Source organism: Epinephelus fuscoguttatus, linkage group LG11 (assembly GCF_011397635.1).
Source record: "Epinephelus fuscoguttatus linkage group LG11, E.fuscoguttatus.final_Chr_v1".
NCBI classification, from domain to species: domain Eukaryota; kingdom Metazoa; phylum Chordata; class Actinopteri; order Perciformes; family Serranidae; genus Epinephelus; species Epinephelus fuscoguttatus.
The window spans coordinates 19,626,186-19,652,678 of record NC_064762.1 but is presented as its reverse complement, the minus strand read 5'-3'; the positions used below and the strand labels follow the sequence as shown (position 1 = coordinate 19,652,678).

The 26,493-nt window shown below is 42.8% G+C and overlaps 1 protein-coding gene across 2 annotated transcripts in view; it reads left to right on the top strand.

Annotated features, from left to right (window-relative positions):
- LOC125897191 (pleckstrin homology domain-containing family G member 1) overlaps positions 1–26,493 on the top strand; it is a 55,286-nt gene that overhangs the window by 790 nt on the left and 28,003 nt on the right. Inside the window, exons 1-2 of one of the 2 annotated variants that reach the window (XM_049590312.1) lie at positions 11,016–11,436; positions 24,973–25,544. In XM_049590312.1, coding sequence (XP_049446269.1) covers positions 11,427–11,436; positions 24,973–25,544 — 582 coding nt within the window. In that variant the 5' untranslated portion in view covers positions 11,016–11,426. Of the gene's footprint in view, positions 1–11,015; positions 11,437–24,972; positions 25,545–26,493 lie in introns of those variants that run through there. The other variant, XM_049590313.1, reaches the window with a different exon arrangement.

Sequence of the window (26,493 nt, the reverse complement as noted above, 5' to 3'; positions counted from 1 at the left end):
TGAAGTCTGAATATAGCTTCAACAGATGTGCCCTATCTCCACAGGGACTTTTTGATGATTAACACTGGACACGACAGATTTGTCAGTTTTACCTGACGGAAAAACACAGTCCGCACACTAGTTAATGCTCCCATGAACATATATTTGTCCCTGAGGTGACGTTTCAGGCTACAAGCTCTTCATCAGACTGTCTGATTGACTGTTGTCTGACTCTGTTTTTCCATCTTCCACATAGCCCTCCATCCAGCTCCTTGTGTTTATCGTCTGGATGCATGTTCTTTAACAAACCTTCCTGTCGCAGTTTATTACCCGAAGCATAGTTATTTTAGAGCGTAGTTTAAAAACAGCCACCCTCACACTCTTACCTAAGTGTTTGGTGTGTGTGTGTGTGTGTGTGTGTGCGCATGTGTGTGTTCTCCTTTGTGGTGTGTCCTCATTCTGGGAGCTCTAACTGGAGCACCCAGCTTCTGAGGGACACACATTTACAGAGAAAATGGGATGAACTCATTTGTCGTCACAGGTGACTCGCGCCGTAAATCTTAGCAATTCAGATTTATGGCTTTTGTCACTTGACTTTTTGGTCATCCGACCCTGTTTTTTTACACTTTTTTCTTTATTTTTTTACTGTGTTATGGTGTCTTGTACTTGTTGGTTTTATGTTAGGCAAGACTTTTAACATTTTCAGTCGCAGTCTCCCATGTATGCTGTGTACTATGTGGTTAAATCTGCATTATATTCCAGTATTTATAATGGTAAAACTATCTAAAATATTACTGATGATCACCCCGATCCAGATATGCACTTTTCAGAAATACCAAATCCAGATAACAAGTGCTCTAAATGGGATTTCATATCACTTGTTCCCTTTTTTTTATATTATTTTAACTGTCAAATTATTTTATTGCCTTATTGTACCGTGTGGTTTGGGGTGTTTCGCCTTTTAAAGTGGTTGTATATTTAATTTTTTAAAGTTTTATGTAGACTAGTTTGAGATTTTCAGAGGCAAATAGTTTTAAACTTTATGTTTTGCGAGACTTTTTGTTGCCTTTGTTTTTATGATTTTTGTTTGTTTGTTTGTTTGTTTGTAGAAGGATTCCGTAAGTGGTTGGTTGTTCATCTCGTTGAGGTAGAATCGCCAGTGTGGGGTCACTTTTAGTATTTTTATTTTAAGAGAGAGAAAATGGGGGGGATACAAGTTTTAGAATCTGCTTTAGACTGTGTCATTGTGGTTCATTTTATGGGGACAAAAGCCTTTATTATTTTTTACCTTACTGTACGGAAAGGCTTAATAGGTCACTAATGTCTACTTTATCTACTACTCAGTTTAACCAATCAAGTAGACAATATAAATAAATCTTGATATATTTGAGCAATTAAAAAGTTTTATTGCATTTTGTTCCAGAAGTCCAACCTTCTCCCAAGGTCAGGATAAGATTTTTGTTTTTTTTTTAATCAATTAGCGGAAATCCAGTCAGATTACTTCTAAACCACTGGGTCTTGTTTTACATAGTGTTCAAAAATTCAGGGATCAGCGTCCTCTGTTGTAAATGTTAAATGTTGTTGTTGTTAAACGGTATACATTACCGTGTTGTCTTTGGTTACCCCCAAAAAATAAATATAAGAAAAATAATTACAGACAAATATCTTCCTTAATCACTTTTAAATCTTTTCTTTTGCTCTTAACAAATCCATGATATAAATGTGCATATTAAACACATTACTACACATTTAAGAAATATATTATTCAGTTTCCTCATAGCATTGTAAATAAAGTAGGAGCACCATATATACACTGTGTTATCAGAAGAGACACTGGACACACATTAAAGCAAACTTTATTTTAGGGCTAACATTTTGACGCCAGGTGTGTCTTCATCCTTGTGAGATGGTTGAAGTGTGTTTAACCTCTTCCTTCATCTAATAAACTGTATTATTTTAGTAAGCATCACGTGTTTCCCTAATGGGACAAAAGTCCCTATGTCTGCGCTCTGCTGGTCTCCTTTCCTGGAGCGGGACCCTCGTCCTGCATTTTAATCTGAGGCCAAACACAGCTTCCTCCCTGTATCCGCCACACTTGCTCACGTATTCACTCGGCACACAATAACTCTGCGTGCACACACACACACACACACACACACACACACACACACACACACACATATACATACACACAGTGGACATTAGCAGTGTATTGCTTTTGATTTATAAAGAAATCCCCACAGCCAAATAATCTTCACCTATGAGAAATGAAAGTTTCTGTGAACCACCTGTTTTTCTTCTCTACTCCTCCCTCTGATTTCCTTCTGCTCTTTTATCTACATCTGTTAATGTGAACCTAACTCCCCGCATACTTTATCCTGACATTATCTTGCATCGTAAATACTTTCCCCGGGTTCTGCTATGGCCCGTGGTGCCACCCTTCTCTATCATTAGCTGCGGCTGTTGACCTTGTTGTTGTTGACGTAGTAGCTGTAGTTATTTCTGTGTAGCTGTTGTTTAGTCTGCTGGAATGGCGAAGACGCTCCTTGTTTTCCTGGATGCTCCTCCGGCCAGTTTTGAGGGATTCCTGCTCTTATATAAGCTGAAACCACTGCCTCAGTCAGATTTCTGGCCGGCAGGAGTCAGAAATTCCTGGACTTGTCCTGGCACTGCGAGCAGGCTGCTGCGGCCCGAGGGAATACCGTCCATGAATCTGGAAACCTCATAAGTCTGGGAAAGGGAGAATCAATACGGGATATTACAGAGTTAATCAGGATTGTAGATTTGACACAGATGAAATCAGTTGCGGCACAGAGAATGGTAAAAGTTTCTCACTGGTTGTTGTTGGCCAGAGATCTGCTCATGATTTATGGACTCTGTTGATGTAATAAGACAAATGTGCTGAAACAAGTGTGCTGCACCGCATCACTAAAGGGATGTAGACCACTTTCTCACATCAGCCTGAAGGGAAGTCTGAAGTAGAAGTGCCACTTAACAGAGGGAATTTATCCTCTTGAACCTCAATGACCTGTCGTTGGGTCAGTGATCACTACTCAAAACCAAAATTTGTTCAAATTTGTTCAAAGGCTCTCAAATATGGCTTTAAGTGTTCCAGTCAGACATGACAGTGAGTCAGTATTCGCAGTGTCAGGACCCTGAAACTGAAGCAGCCAGATTAAATCATCAATATTATGACATGTTAAATGTCTCCCAGTAAAAAGGCCTATTGTCGCCTGTGTCTCAGTTTGCATGAGAGTGTTCAGTGATTTAAAAACATCAGGTGTCGGACCAATTAGGCAGATTCAAGGCAGGTCTAAACTAAGCTAACCAGCTGCTAGCTGTAGCTTCTTAGTTAGTGCACAAATAGCGGTATTGATCTTCCCATCTTATGCAGCTCTCTGCCAGAAAGCAAATAAGTGCATTTCCCAAAATGTCGAACTATTCCGTTAAATTAGCATTTGCATTTTGGTATTGGTGTGAAAATGTTACTTGCCTCTAACTGCAACCGCTTTTGTATCAACTGAAAATAAAGAAGGCAGATGCATCACTCGTACTGATTGAAATCAGTATGGCAGTCGTTCCCAAACACAATTATGATGCTGATTGCATTTACCTGTGGGACCTCGAACTAATGACTAAGGAGAAATCTGGGCCGGTTGGAAACCATTGGGTTATGGTACGGGTCAGGGGTTTGTTATTGTGCTTCCTCCCTAACACTGGACGCTTGATGGGTGGACTGTTTGTCTTGTGGGCTGTTCTCTCCCAGATTTCAACATAGCAGCTCGTTTGGAAACTTTCTGTCATAGCAAAGAAATGCTCACCAAAATGTGTTTCTGAAAACTTTTAGGGCAAGATATAAGCCATGCAGTTGCTGAATCTGTCTTCATTTGTAGATCGACAACGTATGGTTTAAAAGTTTCCAGTGGCGGTGACGTGCACTCAACGTCCCTGATTTGCATAAAGAAGCCTAAATTCAACGTCATGCAAATGATGCCCTGTCTCTCAAAACGCAACACAGCGTTACCACAATGCTAATACCATTAGGCTGAAACAAAGCAGAACATCCCCCTCGTAACAAGAAACTGGCTGCCAGTCCACTCTGACTATTAAGTTGATAAATTAATGTTTGAATAGTGCCATAAAACAACAGACTTTAACACAGGAGACAGCTGATTTAGAAAATTTAACGAAAAAAAAATACTATGTAAACAGAAAAAACAAAAGTAGCTAATAAATAACGGTGAACATACACAACAGATTTTCAATAAGCAACAACATTTATATTTCATGTCTGAAAAGGAATAGGAATTAATTTCCTGTTTCCAACAAAAACTGTAACCATGGCAATGAAGGTCCCCTAACCTTACGGATGTATTCACTTCAACCCAACCCTTAATTAAGGACTTCTTTTAAACCAAACCACGATCTCTCCCTAAAGCTACGTAACTTGTTTTTGTGCCTAAGGGTGCCGTCTGACCTAGAGTTGTCTTGCTTTGGTCTGACTCAGGGACTAGTATTGTTACAAATATGCATAATTGCCTAGAGTTGGTTCGTGTTCTCGAGGCAAGGCCAGGACTCCTCCAGGACTGTAACATGCTCATGTTTAACCCAAACAATGTGTCATGTGACTGCAGTTGGTTCAGATCGAGGTCGGAACACGTTCTCACCACAAATGAACCGCACCAGAGTTCGTTTGTAACCGGACCGAGACCACCTCTACAAGAAGGTCTCAGTCTGGTTGTTTTGGTGTGCATCCAAGTGTGATTGCTGTGTTCACACCTGCCCAAACGAACCGCACTTAAGGGGCAAACAAACTTGAGTTCGACTGAACTGTACCAAACAGGGCACCCTAAACCAAACCTTAACCACAGTGTTGTCACATGTGGAGATAGCATGGACTAATGATGGATTTCGTAGTTTCATTTGGAGGACTTGTCGGATAGAGAATATCTGTCAGACTGTCAGAGTGTGAGGAATGAATTCTTCAGTCTTAAAGTTACTTAAGAGGCACAAAACTGTGTGTTAAGGGGTTAATGAAGAGCTCAGGCGGCAAGAACAAAAGCTTTAAGGGTTGTGACACTTTAAGAGTCTGTGCGTGTGTGTGTGTGTGTGAGAGAGAGAGAGAGAGAGAGAGAGAGAGAGAGAGAGAGAGAGAGAAAGAAGGAAGGAGAGTGTGTCTGCAGATGATCCATCTCAGCAATGACAAAGACAGACAGGGTCACAGAGGGAGGGGGAAACTGTATATGAATGACCCCTCCACCCACAAACTCCTGTCATTAGTCACAGTCTCTCTCAGTCTGAATCTGTTTCCCTCTGTATTCTCCCGGCTCAGTCCTCCAGTGTGCTGCAGACGTTACCACAGAAACAGCCTTCACTTTAAACTGTGGACAGCTGAGAAAATGAAGAAGCTGTCAGGCTGTATGAACGAGAGGTTGGACCTGATTTCACACACACACACACACACACGCACACGCACACACACACACACACACACACACACATATATACACACACATGCGAACACACACACACTGCCCACTGCAATAACAACCATTAAATAAGCTCTCCGCCTACAGCCCTTGTCCCTCCAGGACATGCTTAAGTGCACAGAGACAGTTTTTTATTTCCGATTACACACACACACTAAAACATTTTCAAGAGGCCGTGGCCTTTCAAGTCAGAGTTTACAATGCTGTTGGAAAACAAGCGATTGTGCGAGTATGTGCGAACACCAGTAAAAGTTAAATAGAGTGTGTATGAACCCCGTGCCCTGCCTCACTGTTTGCACTGCCCGAGTGTTATGAGGAACGGAGTGGTTTATTGACAATAAGCATTTTCTTCCCTCTCTCCCGCCCTCTGTCTCTTTCTCCCTCACTGTCTTTCCACATGCCACTCTGCCCTGGAGATGAATGCCTCGCTGTCGTCATAGTGACCACCACGGCGCTATGGCTCCCAATCATCTTGGCAACACTGCAAACTCTCAAACCATCAATTCTGACTCTGGGTGCATGGAGGGTGTTTTGGAGGGTGTTTGTCTGTGTGTAGCTTGTTTTTATCCCTGAGAAGAGGAGGGAGGTGTGTCGGGAGAGCTGTTCTCTGAGTGGCGAGGGATGACAGGCGAGAGGGGAATGAGACTGGAGCAGAGCCAAGAGAGGGTGCCGGTGTTGAGAAGTGTGGCGCACTGGGCGCACTGCAGAGGGAAAAAACATGTTATTGACTTGACCGCTAGTAGTGCAGAATCTATAAGTCGATTTAAAGTTTGATAATCAGTTAAAGGTCCAGGGTAGGGCTGGGTGGTATGACCTCAAATTAACATCATGATTGATCAAACATTTTACCTTAATTGCAATAACTGCACGACTATTTTGTTTTTGCCATCATAGTTCACTGACAAGGTTTGTGCTGTAAATATGCTCAACCATTGAAGCAAGGATATTTTTTCTGATGGAGTGCAAATCTTATTTTGTAATTTTAAAATAATTGAATGAAACTTACACATATGAACTGTTTATGGTTATTTATTGAATTTTTGATATTTTGAATATTGTGTAGCCTTTGTAAATACTTGAGTTATCGAGAGCTGCTTTGTGGAGCCACTTGTTGCTGGGCGCTTGTCAGACTCTTTCTTTTTTTTGAGCTGTGCACTGTTCATATTCGGTAATGTGATTGAGCCCAGTGCTGAAACTAATTGGTGGTTTTGCTGAAATGTTTTTTTCGAAGTGTTTACACTTGATTTCTTTCTGTACAGTGTCGTCTTTGTGAAAGCCAAAATGTGTCCAAATGACGGACACACCATTTCTCTTTGGTACAAGCTGCTGAAGCTGCTCAGTTGGCACGGTGTTTGAGTTCTCCTCCATGTTGCTTTCAGGTTGTGGACTGGATGGGACGGAGTCTTGTGACTTCACGCAGTAGTATGTCTTTAAGGGGACAGTACATGAACACACACAGTGGGGAAGGTAGTAATAAACCGTAAAAAATACCCCAAATTAAATTACAGACATGGGCAAGATTACGTTGGCTAGTGATTCTGAATGTCAGTTTCATCAAGCTATGGTTACAGCTTGAGTAGGCCATTTCATCAGACTACTGTCCTTTTCCCAGTCTACAAGCACAGGAGGGGAATCAGCTTATTGACAGAGGTATGTCCGACTCTGCTACGACAGGTGGCGATGTGCCCCCTTTCACCTTGTTAGTATTGGACCTTTTTCCGGTTGACCCATTTCGTCACAGGGCAAACAATGGGCAAACAAGTTAGCTATGGTTAGCTAGTGGTAAAATGGTACCATGGTGGACAACTTTACAGCTCTGAACATTTTGCCTGTCTAATAATGCACGACTCTGAATGTAGACTTCTGCATATTGTTACCAGTTTCTTCTTCTGTTACGCATTTAATGCTTTCGACTTGGGGGTCAAAGCGCGAATGGAACCTGTGGAGAATGCACTGAGTGCCTCGAACAGTTTGGATCTGATTGACTGTATACATGCTGAGTAATTTGACTCCCAATCACATTAACTTGGTTTGTAAGTCCGACTTTGAGAAATTCGATTTAGTACGATTTCAGTTGGACTAACATGTTTACATGTATTTTAAAAGTCCAGTTTTAGTCGGACAAACACATATTGATTTTCACTAATGTCCTGTAAACGTACTGACTGTCTCTTGATAGATAATTTGCATTTTCTTGTTGACCACCATAGTTAGCAGCCCCACTGTAAGAAGCCGAACAGCGTAAGGAAAATAAAATATTTTTAATGTGTTACTTTTACTAGGTATAATCACCTGGTCAGTTTGTTTGGGAGAGAGGGAGACCTCTGTGGATCGTTCGGCTCCTGAGGAATCCTAACCACAGGTTCACACTTGGCACATGGGAGAAGTTTCAGCTGGTTTCAGTCTGCAAATACTCACCGCTAGAAGCTACTGAAGTCTTGATGCTAAGCTAAGCTAACCACCTTCTGGCTCCAGCTTCATATTTAGTGTATAGACATAAGATTGGTATCAACGTCCTCATCTAACGCTTGGCAAGAAAGTGAACAAGCGCATTTAACAAAATGTTGCACTATTCCTCGAGACAGCCAAAACCAAGGAAGACATCAGACATTTCACAGACTGGATGATTAATAAATTATAATCAACAGATTATATCAGTAATGGAAATTATCATCATTGGAGCGCCAACCTCAAGATGATGCAAGGTTTCTCTCTTCAAAGAAAAGATACACTGCTAAAGAAGGTTTTCTCATGCTGGATCAAATCTGCAGCCAAAACATTGAGCTAATCTTTGATTTTTATCAGCACCCTCAGCCTCAATGTCTCCCCTTTCATCCCCTTTTAAATCACTGTGTCTACATGTGTTACAGCTCATATAGTGATTGTCATATCCAGTAAAAGAGGAACAATATTGTTTCAGCGGTCGATCTCCTGCAGAGAGTGGCGTGGAGGCCGCCAGAGCACACGAGGGGCATCAGATAAGCCGGACTGCTGCTGTAGGTTTCTGTCATCAACGGGTCGTGCTTGGCTGAACCGAGGAGTTTAGACGCTCCCACTGTGTGTTTGCCAAGCTAGAGGTGCTCATTATGGATGGTGTGTGTGTGTGTGTGTGTGTGTGTGTGTGCGTGTGTGAGGAGGGGAGGTGGCAGGGGGAGGTGGACAGTATTTGGTTTGGGAGTGGAGGTTTAGGGGCTTCGTGGGTCAGCGGACCCTCAGACCATCAGAGAGAGGGGTCGTGCTACTTGGGGTCTGGTGTGTGTATGTATGTGTGTGTGTGTGTGTGTGTGTGTGTGTGTGTGTGTGTGTGTGAGTGAGGGTAGTCTAGGGGGTCTCTATTATTGTATTGCTGAGGAGAAGGGGGTGGTGTTAGCAGGACCCCATGCTGCTGGGACCAGTCCCTGTCCTTAAAGAGGGACGACAAATAGTCAACACATTTGCTTTAGTGCGTGAGACTAAGGGCCCATTGTCTAACATGTGTCTTCCTCGCGGGACACATGGCCTGTCCTGAACTATAACTGCTTTCCGGAATTATACACTTTTAGAGCAGAGGGTCCCAACCTGGGGATCAGGACACCTATGAGGGGTCACAGCATGAATCTGAGAGGCCCTAGGATAAAAACAAAATGGACTGTGTTTATTTTTCCAAACTGTCCTCTACTCTTTGCTTTTTCTCTTGAAATTATTGGATATTTTAGTTCCTCAGACCTCAAAAGTATTCAGTTAAAACAAGGAACTTTGGTTGGTCTGGTCACAACCTGTAGATACATGCAGCTAGTGACAGGAGTGGCAATTAGATAGAGCAGGGTATCAACCAAAAAGGTTTTTATACTCGGTATAGAGAAGGATTGAAAATTGTAAATCTGTTAAAAGTTGGCAATGAATACTTGTTCGGATTCTTATGTTCTTGCTTAAATATTTCCTGTTGTAGTACATTGACTAACCAAGGCTACATCCACACTCATACATTTTTATTTTGAACAGCATATCTTTTGCTACGTTTACGTCCACACGAACCCGGAATTTTAGAATCCCTAAAATGGAGACCTTTGAAAACACTGCTGATCCTGTTTTAGTTTGAAAACTGTCAAACATGTCAAGCCAAAACATTATAAGCTAGGTCTACGCATCTTCTGTGAGTTCATCCTTCTTGTGTGTGTAATGTTATTCCTTTCCCACTGCCATGGCTTCCTCCGGCAATGGATAATGCTCCTGGAGACGCTCTGATATGTCCTTTGCAACGTCTTGATCACATTATACTTATGTGATATTTTCACTTACAGTTCCACCTTATTGTCGGTCCAAGTTAGGAAATCTCTGGCCTTCGCCATTTTTGTTGTATTTTCTGTACCTAAGCAAGCAACCACAGAGTAGACAACCTGCTTCCTGTTTAAGTCGGCATACGCATGCCCTGTGTACTTGAATGGTCATGTGATATGCATTTTCAGAGGTGTTAGCATGGACGTAGATCATCTGAAATGGTGCTAAAACGCTTGTGTGAACACTAGAGATTGTTTTTGCTTTAAAATGCTGTTCTGAAATGTAAACTTATTAATGTGGATGTAGTTTTTTATTTAAGCAAAGTTCTTGTCGCTAAAGTGGCACTCCAGGGATTGAGTATGGCACTTCTATAAAGATCGGGGACTTACAAGACATATATTGAAATCAAGGGATGGTCACAGAAGCTGAGACGTCCTAATTTTCACTCCTTTGTATGAGTCAAGCTCCGGAAACATTCCTACAGTTACCAAAATGCAACTCAGTGTCTTTAACCAAACACTTCCTGGCTCCTAAATGTCCCACATCTCAATTTTTTAATGCAGCTCAACACAAAATACTTCTGATGATGACAACGAGTTAACTGAACCTAATTGGCCTGTGCCTTTAAACACAGATGCATTGAAAAGTTTGATGTGTTTTGTTAAAAACATGTTTATTCCCCAAAGTATGGATTTAAAAAGAGTTATTTAAGTTAAAAAGTTTGGGAACCACTGTCGTTCATCTGTGTCCATCCCCACTGATGTTCATGTCCATCTTGAATCCCACTTCTGACATTTTATGTGCTCAATCTGTGCAGCCTGTCTCTGATCTCGGACACAATGAGCGGTGCAGTGTCTTGCAGTGGACGAGGAGCTTTTGTGTGAGCTGGCTCCCGGCCCTATTGATCAGCCGTAACCCCCTCCTCTCCTCCTTGTAAAGTGTGTGTACGTGTGTGATCTCTGGAGCTGTGCGCCTACAGCAGCAGTTCAGCTGCCCCGCTGAGCGTGCAGCAGACGCACACACACAAAAGGGTCGCCAGCTCCGCGAGCGTCGCAGACTGAGCTTAAAAGTTTGATTTTTGGGAGGAGAGGAGAAGAAGAGGCAGAAATGAAGTAGAGGGGGAAAAGAAAAAAGAAGGGAAAGAAAGAGAGGAAAGAGGAGAGGAGGAACTCCCAGCTCCTTGTAATTTGCTGTGGGAGAGAGGGAGGAGGAGTTAAGGGGAGGGGAATACCCAGCAGGGAGGGAGCAGGAGAGAGCAGAGGCCATTCACTCTGACACACACACACACACACTCACATGCAAACACACACATGAACACTTTTAGACACACACATGCAGGCGGTGGATGTGTTGCCACAGGAGAGAGGGAGGGAGAGAGGCATTCAGACAGAGGAGATCCTCAGCAAACTGAAGTGAGAGAAAGACTCAGCCTGAAGAGTGTGTGTGGAGAAAACCTGAGAGTGTATGCTCCTGTGTTTATTTTGGAGGAGCGGACTGCACGTTTGCTCCAGGAGAGAGGATTCACAATGACTGGGACAGTTTGGGAAATCTAAGGGAATTCTTTCCAGGCTTCTGCTGGGAATACTCTTTGGAATACTCTGGATATGTGACCTGCTCGGGAAATCCTGCTTTCCTTTTAAACCTGTGCCTCACTTTTTAAAAAACTCTCTCTAATTTCTGTTGATTTGGAGCCAAGCCGCAATGCCTACCGGTAAGCTTTTTCTTCCTTCAAATATACTCAAAGATGTTTCCCAGCATGTTAAATTACAGGCACTCTGAAAGTTTTACCGGAGGTGAAGTGAGTCTATGATGTGGTGGGGACTAGATTTTGCTGTCAGGAGGTGTTGCATGTCTACAAACCTCATCAAACATGCTTAAATCATCTTCATGTAGAATAATATCCTGTCTCTTTGGTGAAATAAGGAAGCTGCTGCTGATGATCAGAATTAGACATCATGTGTGGCATCGCAAAATTACACAAAAAGTGGTTCTTTTCAAGTGGCGTCTGGTCAAAACTTCACACAACAACTTATAAATACAAGTTCCTTTTACTAGCCATTGATGGTTTGGCTGTTTGTTTTGGTGGCTCTTTTGTGTGGTGTGTGTGTGTGTGTGTGTGTGTGTGATATTTTTTTCCTCAGCTGACAGCGCTGTGTGAAGTGCCCCTGCAGCGTCCGTCTCTCGGGCGGCACAGTTGTATGAACAGCGTCTCCTGGTTGTTTTCTCACCCCTGGTGTTGAATGGAGGGTGTTTGCTTTCTCGCAGACTACGAGGGTTCAGTTCCTGATGATGCTGAGTTGATGGTGCACACAGCTTTCTGTGTGGTTAAATGTTTTACTTTGTTGGTAGTTATGGGTGTCATTTAAAGGTTCAGTGTGTAGGATTTCAGGGGATGTAGTGGAAGAAATGGAATATGCTATAATAAGTATTTTTTCTTTAGTGTATAATCACCTGAAAATAAGAATTGTTGTGTTTTCGTTACCTTAGAATGAGCTGTTTATATCTACATAGGGAGTGGGTCCTTATTTACGGGGATCGCCATGTTGCACTGCCATGTTTCTACAGTAGCCCAGATCGGACATGCCAAAGACTGGATCTAAACAGGGCCATTTGCATTTATGCATTTGCATTTTTGAACCTGGTCACCTGGCCGTTTGTTTTGAAAGGGGGGGCCACCTTTGATTTAGTACAATTTCAGTCACTCTAACATGTTAACATGTATTTTAAAAGTCCAATTTTGGTCGGACTTGTGCAATAACTAGATTTTCTCTTACGTTATATAAGCGTACTGACTGGCTCTAAGGCCATTTGTATTTTGGTGTTGGCCACCATAGTTAGCAGCCCCTCCGCAATGAGCCGAACAGCATCAGAAAAGCACAGATTTTAAGGTGTAACTACTTTGTTCAGTGTTTTTACTGGTTTTAACCACCTGGTCTGTTTGTTTTGGAGAGGAGGACACCCATGTGGATAATTCGGCTCCTGTTAAAAACCTCCTGATCATTGAACACTGAAGGAATTCTAACCGGGAGACGTTTCAGCTGGTTGCAATCTGCAGTCCTCTCCGCTAGATGCCACTAAATCCCCCTTAATCTTACACACTGCTCCTTTAAATGCAGGCACTGCAGAAGTCTAATTTGTGGTATGTGTTTAGCTAAATGTGACTCACTTTTTTGTGCATGGTTCTAGACAAAAGAAAAAAAAATAAATCGACTTATATCTCTTAAGGCAGGCGCATGTGTCGGCCTCTTCTTGCCGGGTGTAGGTTTGACTGAGTGTTAAGATGCCATTCTGCAGCCTGTGACCCAAATTAGAGCCTTGAGGGCAGCAGTTGGGGGTGCCTGCAAATGGGGATAGAGGAGAGCACAAGAAGAGGAGGGGGGGGGGGGGGATAATTACTGTTTAGAGCAAACTCTTTGGTTTAGAGGTGCTGGAGACAATGGACCCCTCCGTCCTCCTCCTCCCACCCTGCTCGCCCAGTCCTCTGGGGAGGACATCTGCCCCTACACCGAGCACTCACGTGCAAGGAGCTGCAGTGTTGTGGAGGCTGGTTGGGTGGAGGGTAGGGGGCAGGTCCTTTTTTTGTCTAATATAGAAAACAAATCAATAGCTTTCCAATCTCATGCTTCAGTGTCCACCCATGTGTGTGTGTGTGTGTGTGTGTGGAGGAGCGACAGGACTTCACAGAGAGTGACTGAAGAGTCGGGTGGCGATCTTTTTTCCTCTGGGCCGCGATCCAAACGGGTCAGAGAATGAGGCTAGTGTGTCACACTCCGAGGAAAGGCAAGGGTGTGTGCAGCCAGGGTCGCCTGGGTGTCCCAAGGGTGGGTGTGAGAGTTTGTGTCCGAAAATAGGGGGGTGTAAGTTTGCAGGTGGACATTTTTTTTTTCCCACTGTGGTTAAACACCGTCAGCTTCAGAGCTGCTGCACATTCCTCGCTGATGTCCGCAGTGTCGGTGACAAACAGAGAAACTCTACCAGACTTTAGGGTTTAACTCACATCTCGTAAACACAACCTGAAGACAAGCGGGTGTTGATCACTGCATGTAACGTGTAAATGCAACTGTGCATGGTTTAACTTTATCTGAGAAAAAGCCATTTGTTGCTAATTAGCCTCCCAGCTGTGTGTGTGTTTACTTTAACCACATTTTGTGAGGCAGTGAAAGCTACATGAGTTTATTAGGTCGCAAGTTTGAACTCCTGTCTCTACCCAGGAAGAACGCTTATTTTCTCCTCTTTTCTTCCTCCGAAACATCTGCATTATAATGTATGTCCCACAGGCCAGCACAGCTCTTTGTTGGTCCAGTGATAAGTTGCTCAGCGGAAAACGCCTCCTGTCTCCAATCCCATCCTTCGCCTCTCTCCGTCTCTCCCACCTCTGCTCTTTCTCCTCTTCTTGTCCCAGCTCCTCTGCAGTTGTTTGGCGGCGGTGTGAAATCCTGAGTGACACTTTAAGGTCCTTAGCGTCAGTTGAGATCAGGCCTGCGTCTCTATCAGAAATGGAGACTGACCTTTGAGTGGACACGGCGGAAGATGTGAGGCCGTAACTAACCGGACAGGGAGGAATTAGATGCCTCATTGTGCTGCTGTTGAACAAAGTTTGCATGTGATACTAAAGAGATGAAAGTGTTTGATAGATTGGTTTGTGATAGAGAAAACTTTTAAGCATTAGAGTACTACAAAAGGCGGATTCAAGATGAGACAGAGCGAGTGGGAAATGGAAAAGAGAAAAAGCAAGGCAGTGGGCGGTGTTTGACCTCTGGCCTTTCTTCACATCTCGTCTTCCTACTTTCATTCCTTTGGGTCGTCTCCTCCTCATTTCTCACTCTCTCACAGTCGCACATGTCCTCTTCTCGCCGTGTTTACCCCGTTGCTTTGTCTTTTTAAATCCCAGCTCAAAGTGTTATCAAGATGCTGCCAAAGTGACCACAGAAACCTCTGCAGTGCTTTCACTTCCAGCTTGTACTCACATGAAAACAATCTCCCGTAATTCTTGTTGTGCTGCTGGACTTGTTAAGTCAGCAATAATCTGCATGGCACTGAACTCAGCTGCCATCTGGTTGCAGCATAAATAAGAACACACAGGGACAAACAAGGTTGATTAAAGGGTCCGTGAGCTGTACAAAGTGTGTGGTCATATCCTGTCTGGTTAACTCAGTCCACTCAGGGACAAAAGTGTCAGTATTTTAATTCAGATTTAGGTCATTTCTGGTAAATATAGCCGTTTTATTTAGACTACTCTAAGTAGACATGCTTGTTAGAGGACATCAGTTGACAGAAAGTTGTATTAAGGGATGCACTGACAGAAACCGATGTTTAGAATAACATTTGGCCGATAGCTGATGCAGATGAGTTTAGTTTGTTGTACTTTTTAGCCTACTTCTTGTTAAGATGCATGTTTTTCTTTACAAATATTAGCATCTCTGCCTTGTTGCAGCTCAGTCTTTTCTATTTTCATCCAAGATGGGAGACCCAGAGCTGGACAGCCGCTCACTGACAGCAAACGTGAAAACAAACCACATATGCAGACAGCACCCATTGTCCTGTAATGTCACGCTGGAGTTGAGTCCAGCCAGTCGCTTCCTCTCCGAATCAGCAGTTGGGTGTGTTGCAACTGTTGTCCAAGTCCGACTGCAAGCAACTGATGCAACAAAACTGATGAGCATCGGCCACTGTCATCGGTGACTGTCATCTCATTTGTTGATAGGCCAGTGGAAGTTAACAATGCGAATATTGGCCAATAGCTACCAATTTTCGGCTGGTAAATTGGTACACTTTTTGTATTAAATATCTTCTATGACACCAGATATGGCACTATTTCTTACTGTGCCTGTTTTACTCGGACGTTCTCTGGATTGTTTTTGTCTCAGATTTGCTCACTCTTATTGGATCTTCCATTTTAATTTAATTTTCCTCTTACAAAAGTTTCAGGAGCTGGCTTCTCTGCATGCATCCTGAATCTGTATTTGGAATTTAATTAAGATATGTCCAAATTGCACTCAGGAAACAATTAAGATGATTTGAAAGGAGTAAAACTCCTAAAACTACCCCTAAGAGTCGTATATATTGTTGAGAGAGAGCTTCGAGATGCACGTTGTGATATCCACTTAGTTCTTTCAGATGAGACCCAGTAATTTGAGTGTGAACAGGGTGTGTTATGAACACATGCTCCAAATGCAAATATGAGCCCTGGTGGTCCGTAGCAATACACACAGGCTGGTCAGTGTGTATTTTTACATAGCAAAATATATGCTCGGAGAGGCATGGTCTGAGCCCATAGGAATGTCCTGTGGAGCTCATATGACACGGGGAACTTGGCGTTACTTTATGAACTGCAAAAACATATTCTGAATTTGAATGTTTAATAGGAAGAAGGAAGAAAAGACGGGAAGAAGGAAAGCGACAAGAGTGTGACAGTGACATTAGTGAAGTCTGACATGGCCTGTTGTCCTGGTCTCTCCTCGCTAATGTCATGATGCAAATTTATGATGTTGATGTTCCTTTTTCCCAGAATGAACCTCCTCCTCTTTCTTAAACATCAGAAAGTTCAACAGTGAATTTAATTTGTGCACAAAATAAGTGGTTTGGAGGCTTGTTGATGTAGTGACGACTGTGTGGATTGTGCAGAGGCTGCCTTTGGTTGCGGTTTGTTTTGTTTGCGGCAAAATGGATATGAAGAGGAATGCTCTACTGGCACTGCTTCTCATTCGCTAGAGTAGACTTGTATAGAATTGGATGGTTTAAAACAACTAATAAAATGGCTTCCTTAATTGTTTTCTTTCCATTTTCTAAAGGACAGTAGCGTCAAGACAGTTGGCAGTCGGTTAAAGGCGCAAAGTTGCATGTCAAGGATTACCAATTTTGAAGACAAATTTGCTTTGCCTCTTGATGTCGACTGTTCCTTTGAACTTAATTGATTTTGGTCATGTTACACAGATTTTGTTTTTGGGATCACATTTAGTTCTCTGTGATTACATTTAAGAGTTAAATGAAGTTGATTAAATGTAATACTCCCTATCCAAAGCCAAGAGTTAAAGCCAACTTTCCATATCCATGTTGCCATGAGGGTCCACATGGGAGACATAAGTTTGCCCACTACTTATTTCAGCAAGAGTCTGCTTGAACCGTCCCAATGCATCCCAAAATTTATGACTGCATGGACTCCCGACACCCAAATGCAGACAAGCAGTGGAGCATGAGAGGAAGTGCATGCAAGTCTGCGGTTTGTGCGGTCTGCGCGGCCTAATCCGCAGTGCCTTGTCATTGGTCACTGTAATCACTCCTGCTCTCCGAACTGAACCTGAACCGTTCCCCCTCCTGCACGACACAGTCTTCGCTCTGTGTAAAAATGCCATCCAGAGTTCAGCCAGATCTAATGTGAGCCTTCAGAGCGACCCAAACCAAGTGGGTATTTTCCGAAGTTAGGCTTTTCAGTACGAAATCCCCCTTTGATTTTTCCAGAGGCTGAGTTTTATTGCTGAGGGATCCTCCCTGGAAGTGGCGTGTAGGCTTTGTTGCTGGAACAGGCGTACTACACGTTGTTAGTTTATTACGCTTGTTGTAAACCCAGTGATTAGGGACATCACGCAACTTAAAATAAACACAGTGAAAACTTTTGCAGCTGTTCTGCATTCATCTACATATGACATCATTCTCTGAAATATCTTAAACTTGTTTGAGGTTTAAACGTTCGCGTGGGATGTTCACATGCCCGTTACAAAACACTCACAGAGCTGTTGGTGCTGTTTGAGCTACTTGTGAGGATCATCAGGGTCGTAAAGAGGCGAGGGTACTCACAGCTGTTTGCTGACCACTCCAGGATGAAGAGCACTTCAGGTGACCATAAAGAGTGCGACTGAAGTGGACGAGTTAAGTGTAGCATGAGTCGTTAAACCTGGCTGGACTGGTAGTCGGACTTTCAAGGTGGACTAACTACACCAGTGGAGGGAAGTTATTAGTTCGTCATATATGTGCACACGTAACATTCTGATGGTCAGTTTGATCCAGTTTGACATATAGGTGTTTGTTGATTCACTGTGCACTATATTATCATCTTCAGTAGAGTTAAAGGAATACTTCACCTCTCAAATGATTATTTTTTAGATCAATTACTCTCTCTGTGTTACGTTGACTTTGTGAAGAAATTTTTGCTTTTCTTGCATGTTTTCACAGTGAACGAGGAATCCAAAAATGGAGAAAAATTCTTGATGAATTGAAGTCATAGGGGTCCAGGTTTAAAAACAGCAAAACTATGTCAAAGCATGTGTTTACAAACTCTCACACAGCTTGTGCAGTATAATCCAAGTCTCATTTATCCAGTCATATGGTCAGTACTTCACAAACAGACAACTCTTTCCGCAAGGATGGAACTGTAAGCAGAACTTGCTCTATGCTCTCTTCAAAGCCAGACTCCATTGAAATAAACAGTAATTTTAACTCGCTGAACACGGGAGCTGCTCGTCTACCTCTGCCCCAATCAGTTAGTTTGTTAGTGTTATTGTGTGACTCTGATGAATCGTACTAGCCCTTTGAAACACTTTATTATTGAGGAACTGAAGATAAAGTGCAATATATAAAAACAGCCATACCTAATGATGTTTACAGAATTTTTAATAAAGGGGCAGATTGGTTTAAATTGATTTTCCTTCATTTGACAAATCATCTCACCACAAAGTGCATTCAGTGGCTCTACTGGAGCTTTTAATTGTTTCATAGCAGATGGAAATTTAATCATGAATGGGCCTTATTCATTAATATGTGTGTAGAAATGTTCTTACAGTGCGTGCAAAATTACAGTCGGATTCCTGACGTGTACATTTTCTAAGACTGCCAGGCCTTCATCATTTCTGCTCGCATGGTCTGAGGCAGTTTTAAATTTGCTCGCAAAGTACAAACAAATTCAGGTAAGAAAATATTAAACAATTTGGATTTACGTGTTTAACGTTGATATGTAGGGTTCAAGCACAGATTTGTGTGTACGCATTGTTGTGAATGCGGCCTGATGTTTCCAATCGACCTCGTGGGGACAATCCTCATGAGGATTGTTTGGTCAGGTATTGTTTTCAAAGTCAAAAAAAACGCTTTCACTTTCAGTCTTAACAGTTTTTATGTTCCTGTGTAGTGCACCCAAAAACCTGTTGCAGGAAGGTCACTGCATTTTACCATAAATGAGGTCATCTCTTAAAATGCTGCCGGTAATCAAAAATAGATATGATCCAGATGAGCTGCTGAATATGTACCAGAGTCCATGGAAGTATTTGAGTATTTTTTTTTACTATCAAAAGTAAACACACATACATGAGAGATGTGTTTACTTGAAACCGAAAGAACGAAACACCCCATATGACTCACAGTATTTTGCCAGTGTTTTGTACCCTCTGTGTTCTGTACATTGTCTGTCTTCAGTCCGGTTCCTCCTGCCTCTCGCTGTTTGCCTTCTAGACAGGCCTGATGTTTAACATATTAAACTTTGGCTGAATAATAAAGAGCCCCAGCTCTTTGTCTTTTTCAAGTTAAATGAAAGCCAGAGATTGGAGTCAGCTTGTTCAGACACTCGCTGATTCACTCTCCCTCTAGTCTGGCTAGAAAACAAACCCCTTACACACTATCCTAATCCCTGCATGCACGCACATACACAAACACACATACACACACGGAGGAGAAACAGTCCCAACCTGCATGCTCAGGAGCATAATTAGAGATCATTTACAAGGATCAGGTTGAACATAATCTGGACAGGAGGTAACTAAAGCTCGGCCATCTTTGCTCTCTGTCTGTGTGTGTTGTTGGGGGGGTGTTGCTGGTTTGTCTGTGTGTGTTCAAGAGCCATTTCACCCAGGAAACGGCCAGGGTGTGCCCCAAACATGAAGCTGGAAGGTGGGAAGGAAGGGCTGGGCAAACACAAGATGGAGCAATCTCTCCTTGTGATGTTTGGGTTTGACGGCAAGCGGAAACACATGGTCTCTCTGTATTTGCACTTGTATGTTTGTGTGTGTGTAGGTTGCACGTGCGCACACTCTGCACGTCCATATCTAGCTGCAATAGCTGGCGTGAGGACCATTAAGTTATTAGCTCAGTTAGCGTTATCTGTGGAGCGATAAATGTAATGCATTTTGAGTGAAACATGCACACACAGCATAGCTTTACATACATCACCTACTGTGATAAGGAAGGATATATATCATAGATTAGTCAAAGGGCACAGAAAATGGTCAGTTACCTATTAATGTCACGGTGTGTAATATAATATATCCCTTTGTTCATTGTGCACGGTGACTTGAAAGCAGCGTGATGTTTATCCAAAGGCCAAGGCTGTTGGTTTGTGTGTGTGTTTTGTTTTCACCCACCAGATTTCTTCTCCTGTCTGATTTGTAATTGTTAAAAAGTGGGTCAGGCTTGGGAGTGCAAACATTTGGATGGACACACACACGCACGGTGAATCAGTTCCAAACTTGTCTGAGGAAAATACAGTTTCATGCCACTTCAGTTTTTGGATGCTCCAATTCCTTCCTGCTTTTCTTGGCACGGCAGCGGAGCGAAATTAAAACTAGAGAGAGCGGTGATTTAGCGCATCAGGCACCCCTCATTCTTGTTTTTCAGATGCGGGATTACAACACGTAGTCGCCTTCTGAGGAACTATGTAACCAGGAATTGACTTCATTTTATTTTCCTGTGTAAAACAAACTTGTTCAGTGAAGAGGGACGGACTTAAGGGGAAACTGCAATGTGTGATGTATGGACTTAAACCTGCACTATTTTATACTTCACAATGGATCAAATGACTAACTGTGATGTGAAAGGTGCCACTCCTAGTGACACCACAAGTAATTGTCACCAGTTCCCTCAGCTTGACAGACCTTTTGAGCCTCTTTTAGCTTTGTTTTGGTGGCCTGCACAATCCTCTCTCATCAGCCTTCTGACAGTACCTCCACTAAGGAGATTATGTTCCTGTTTGGTTTGTTTGCCTGTTTGTCAGCAACATTACGGAAAAACTACAGGCTCGATTTTCATCAAACTTGGTGGACTGGTGTAGCATTGGCCAAGGAAGAACCATATCCAACTCACGGGGCGGATACATGATTATTTTTCACTTTTGTTAACACTGCGAGATAGCAGTCAAGTTTAAGTAGTCCCCTGGAGTAGCCTCAAGGAACAGATAGCCTATACATGTAGTTGCTTGAACTTTGTATAGCAAGCAGTCTTTATAGAGCACTTGTTTGACACAATTCTAATAGTTTTGGAAATATAGCCAGACATTGCACTTGCAGATTTGACTATCATAGAAGACAGGACTGTTGGCATTGTTTTAGGTCTATGCTAAGTGCCCTTCTAATTTACAGATGTAACAGACAGCTGTTTTCCGTAAATAAACTGTGATAAACCAGCTGTATGCTACGTGCCTGGCATCGAACAGGAGACAGAAAAAGTTAGCAACTACCTAGCAAAGAAAGTGGAGCAGTTAGTGATAAAGACAAATATTTCCGTCAGGAGTTGGTGGAGACCAAAATGATGCTTAAAGGACAGTGAATTTTACTCGATTAGGTCAGTGTTTGGGTGCAAGTAGGTATGTTTTTGAACTTCTGACAAAACCAGGCTTTTTCCTCCCTGGTACCGTCTTTATGCTAAGCTAAGTTGCCTCCAGACTCACCGAAGTGACAGTGGTATCAAACTTGTCATCTAACTCTCTGTGAGAGAACGATTTTTGCTAAAAATGTTATACTGTTTCTTCAGCATTGATCAGGTGCTCTGAAACACAACTCTAAATAAATGCTAATTTTGCTTGATGTCTACTCCATCCCAGCTGGCCACCAACGTCTTTCGACATTGATATTTGGTTAAACTTATGCAGTGACATTGGGTGACCAAAATTCAGTGTCAGGACAACGTCTAATGCAAACATCAATTGGTGTAGAATGCTGACGACAGATTGCATTGACATTTTGTTAGTTTTAAGTTGTGTTGTTAAGTAAACAAAATCCAGCGTCTTCCAAATGTCTTATGCCAATGTCATCTTAACGTATAATACTGACATTTAATCATCAGGTGTGAAAAACTAAACCCAACGGCTGCAAAACGTCATGATGTAAACTAACACTGTGAGGCACTGAAAATACTGTCAACCTGATTTCCATTCCAACCAAAATGTAGCATCTGTCAGACATAAGAATCAGAAGTCTTTCTGACGCCATTTTGATGTCCTGTGCCAGCAGGGATGGTAACACCTTCACCATAACAGCTTTATAGGGTGTTTACACATTAGATGTGGTGTTTTAAACTTGTTAATCCGCCCCAAGCACCCCCTAAAATTAAAACTCAAATAGCTAGAGCAGGAACGTGCAGTTTCTGTTTCTAATCCTGGTATCAGTGCAGTTGTGGTTGCCAGAATCAAACCTGTGATCTTTCCATCACAGACCAGTCTAACAGGCATGCCCTCTGCTAAAGTGAGGTGTCACCATGGCAAAAAGACCTCCAAGGTACCATTTGAAAGGTGAGAGAGCGGGATTCTTTGAGCTTGTTCTCAGTTTCACGTTTCATGTTTTTGAACGTGAGTTTGTGATCTCTGATGCTTTGAAGTGAGACGGGTTTAGGCTGAGCCGGTGCTGCTGGCAGCGAGAGAGCGACTGTCCTATGGGGCATTGGATCCCAGTGTTGCCACAACACCAGAGCTGCCGGGTCACCGGTGTATCGAGCTTTGATGATAAAGAGTGGTGTCAAACTCCCACTGAGCCAGTATGAGGCCCTCTCTCACGCCGTCCTTCCTCCGCTTGTCCGCTGTGTTTATTTGCTCCCTGTTCTTCCCGTCAAAGCTGGCTCTTCCATGAAGCGAGACCTTGGAAAACGTCGAGGGGGAAACTTGGAAGGCTTCCGTCTGATAGGCTGCATGTGTGGTTTCACTTCAGCTGGCTTGGCTGTGAGGCCTTGGGAGCCGGTAATCATATCTTAACGGATCTCTCCACAGACGCAAGGTTGTGAGCCAGTTTGGCACCGGCTTGACGCCAAGCAGACCCCTGTAGTTGCACACACACAAACACACAAACTTGTCCATGGAAATAGGGCTTTCATTCATTGCCTCTGTGTGCAGCGCTCTCAGCATTACACTCCTAATCTCATCATTAAACTCAATCTCTTCCTCTGTCCTTCTGCAAAAATGCTCACACACACTTACAGTTATTACTTGCACAAATAAATTAGAAATCAAATGTTTTTGTAGCTTGTGTTTAAATGAAATGTTTCTTTGGGTGGAACTGAGGACAACTCAGGGAGGGCTTGTGGTCCTCGTATGGCGGGTGGTCAGTTAGACTGTGGTCAGCTGGTATGTCGGGAATTGGAAATGCTAAACAGATAGAGACTGTAAGAATATGAAAGTGGTATTGTAACTGTTAGAAGTTACACACAGTGAGTCTTTTTAGCACTTAGAGCAAGAGAGGGAAATACAGGGTCAGTGCCTGTCGAATGTGTGAATTTAATTTGAATTTTAACGACTCTGGATCTCACTCTCCAGCATCAGTTATATCGTAAGGACATTAACTTTTACAGTCACTATTACTGAAACAAGTAAGACGTTGCACTTTGCCTGAAAGACTTTAACTTAACTTTATTTGTACTCCGTGTCGTAATTCTACTCTTGCTACTTCTGTCCACTCTGGCTTCTGTTGCTTGTGTGAGGAAACCCTCAATTGTTGCTACCCATTTTTGGCTTGGCATACAAAGCCAGCCCTATAAACACAAGAGTCTGTCCGTCATTGAGTGAGTGATTGACGAAGTTACACCATTTGTCAGGGTGATTGATGACCTAAGAGTTGGTATTTACCCATAGGCCGTTGCTCTTTTCAAATGAATAGGTGCCAACAGTCCTGTATTGCTGTATTCCTAATTTTCTGTAACCAGTGTAGCATGATAGTGTAGTGAAATTAGACTGACACCTTTGTTTGGCTCATTTTCTGTACCCACTGTAACGTTAAGAATAAAAGCATGGTGGAATCAGAAAGCTCTCCAGCTAACTAACCGGCTGCGGTCGAAATGGTAGTTTTAGATGGAGGAAAGAGAGGATCACCTCATCAATTTGTTTGAGGAAGAGCCATGTCTGTATGACACAAGCCTCAAAGTTTATTGCTCAATATAAGGTGCCGCCACCAGTATGAGGAGAAAGTGGAAATAAGACATTGCAACAGGTGCCGTCACCTTAATAACAACCTGTGTCAAGAGGATGACCAGTTAATTGGTTTGGCCGATTAATCAGATGTTTTACAAACTATCGTTATCCTCGGAACTTGGCTCCGATAGCGACCAATGTCTGCGTAGCCTCCAACAGTCATGCATAGTCCAGCCATATATATTTTCTTATCCAAATTAAAGGTCTAATGATCAAAGGTGTAAAGTCTGAGAAGTTCTTGGAGATGGATGCACTTTGACTTAAAGCACAAAGAAAAAGAGAAATAGGTACAAAGGCGCTGTCCATCTCATCTCAATAAAGCTAAAACTCTGATAGTCTCTTGCAAAGGTAGATGTGAAAGTTGCAACATCATTGTGAGAGTCAGCAGCATCGTGTGTTGCGTATGCAATTATTTATTTAGAAAAACAAGGACAGCCATTCTGTTGAGACGTATTAGACACACCAATTGTCTAGACCGTGGTTGTATTTGTTTTCAATAATTATACACAGGCATCGTGATTAATATGACCATAATATGACCATATATTTAAAAATGCAACAGGCAGAGTCATTGTTTAGGGGACATTCAGACCAACAATACCACGAAGTACAGCAGCTGAAGGGGCTGCAGTGGTGTAGGCATGTTGCTACAGGTTTGTACAGACAGAAGGGGAAAGACAAACCAGGAAGTCCAGTGTGAAGCTTTATTAAAAACCAAGACAGATTACAGTGATTTATGCTACACTGAGCTCGGATTGAGCAACGTTGGAAGGGTCTCGTCATTTCAGCAAGCAATAATTTTCTCTGTCATCTTAATGCTTGCAAAGTACCTAATAAATTAGATCAAGGCATTCCATTATTTGTGGATCATTTTGGCGAGTGCACTTGACATTACTCTGCAAGACAACTTGAGTCATGAGAATCTGTTTAGTTGGAGCTGTCTGCAGCCTCACAAGCCAGGGGTGTCATTGAAATAAATGAGGACGATAGTGTGTGCAATTGTTGGTCTGAAAAAGCCCCCAAAAAATTAATCAAAATGAAAATGAAATAAAACTGATTAATAACTGATCTCTTCCTTTCTCTCATGTCCCTCTCCAGACGATCATAACTACCTACCTGATGCATTGCCTCCACTCCCTGAAGTCCCGGACTCTGGCTCGGCCCTGAGCTCCGTTGACATTCCCTCCCGCTGCCTCCGCAACCCGGCCTTCCGCCACACCTCCTTGCGCTACTGCTCCGCCCTCAGCATGGACTCCTCTCCGGATAGCGCCGAAAGGCCAATCAGCTACAGCTCCACCTCTTCTTCTGCCTCCTCGCGGGACAGTCACTGCTCACTGGGCAGCCGCTCAACCCTCGTCCCCACCCCTCACTGTAACCCTGTGACTTCAGACCGGGACTCCGGGGCAATCCGGTTGGAACTGGTCCCGGCCCGGCAGCTGGGATGCGGGGAGGAAGATGATAGGAATGATGGAGGGATGGACACAGGGAGGGGACAGGGGAGACAGGACAGTGGACAGACTGTGACAGAACATTCAGAGCCTGAGGTGAGCCCAGAGGGAGGAGAGCGGACGGGTCAGGTGCAAGGACCAAGGACGTATGTGGACCGGGTGGTGCAGGAGATAATGGACACAGAGAGGACCTACGTCCAGGATCTGCGCAGCATTGTAGAGGTAAGAAACACTCGACCACGATAATATAATTAAACACAAGCTGTGTGAGAAATTAGAAGCAGAAGGATTCACATATTGGCAGGAATTCAAAGGTGTGTTAGCACATTTGGCAGGTCATCAAATGTAGATTGAAAGTAAAATCAGAGATTTTTTTCTAAACTTATTATACATGTTACAAAATACTTATAGAAAACATGTGAAAAGACTGCGACCTACAGTGCTGCTTTGTGGAGTTAGACCGTTAAACAGTTTTTCACCATTTCTGTGTCATGGATATTTTGGGTTGATGACGCACTGGACCCATCCTATCACAACCCCTCCCGTGCTATATTAAAACTTCAAAACGCATGGTGTCATCTCATTCATCCTGTTACCCCATTTCCGCGAATTTGCTACTTTCAGCAACCTTTCTTAGCTCTTTCAGTCCAATAAATACATGAAAAAACATCTCTGTTAAATGCCACAATCATACAAACATAAGTAAAAGCTGCCATGGACATACCTTTCAGTCTATAGCCCCAATCGGATACCCAGCCTGGTAGTTACTTCTAATTGCTTTGAGTGTGTTCTTTGCGCTCACGTTAGCTGCCGAATGAGAGGTCTTTGCTCTGTGGCAGCTTGATCTTCAGCTCAGCGTCTGTAGTGGACATGCCCACAGTGTCTCAGAGCAAAGAATACTGTTTATTTTTTCACAATTTTAAAACCTAATTTTATATATTTGGCAATATTTTTAATCACTTAAATCTGGCTTGGTGGTCAGTAAGATATTTTTCTGTGGTTTGACAAACTCAGAACACATTTATCTTTGCTTTACCCAGGCTTTAAACAAATTTGTGTTCATTTTGATGTTTTTGTGACTTTAAATGATTCATTCAAAGAGGAAAAGGCAAACAGAGTAAAGTCTAAAAACAACGACTTAATTTTGTTTAGCAGAAATACACTGGTGCAA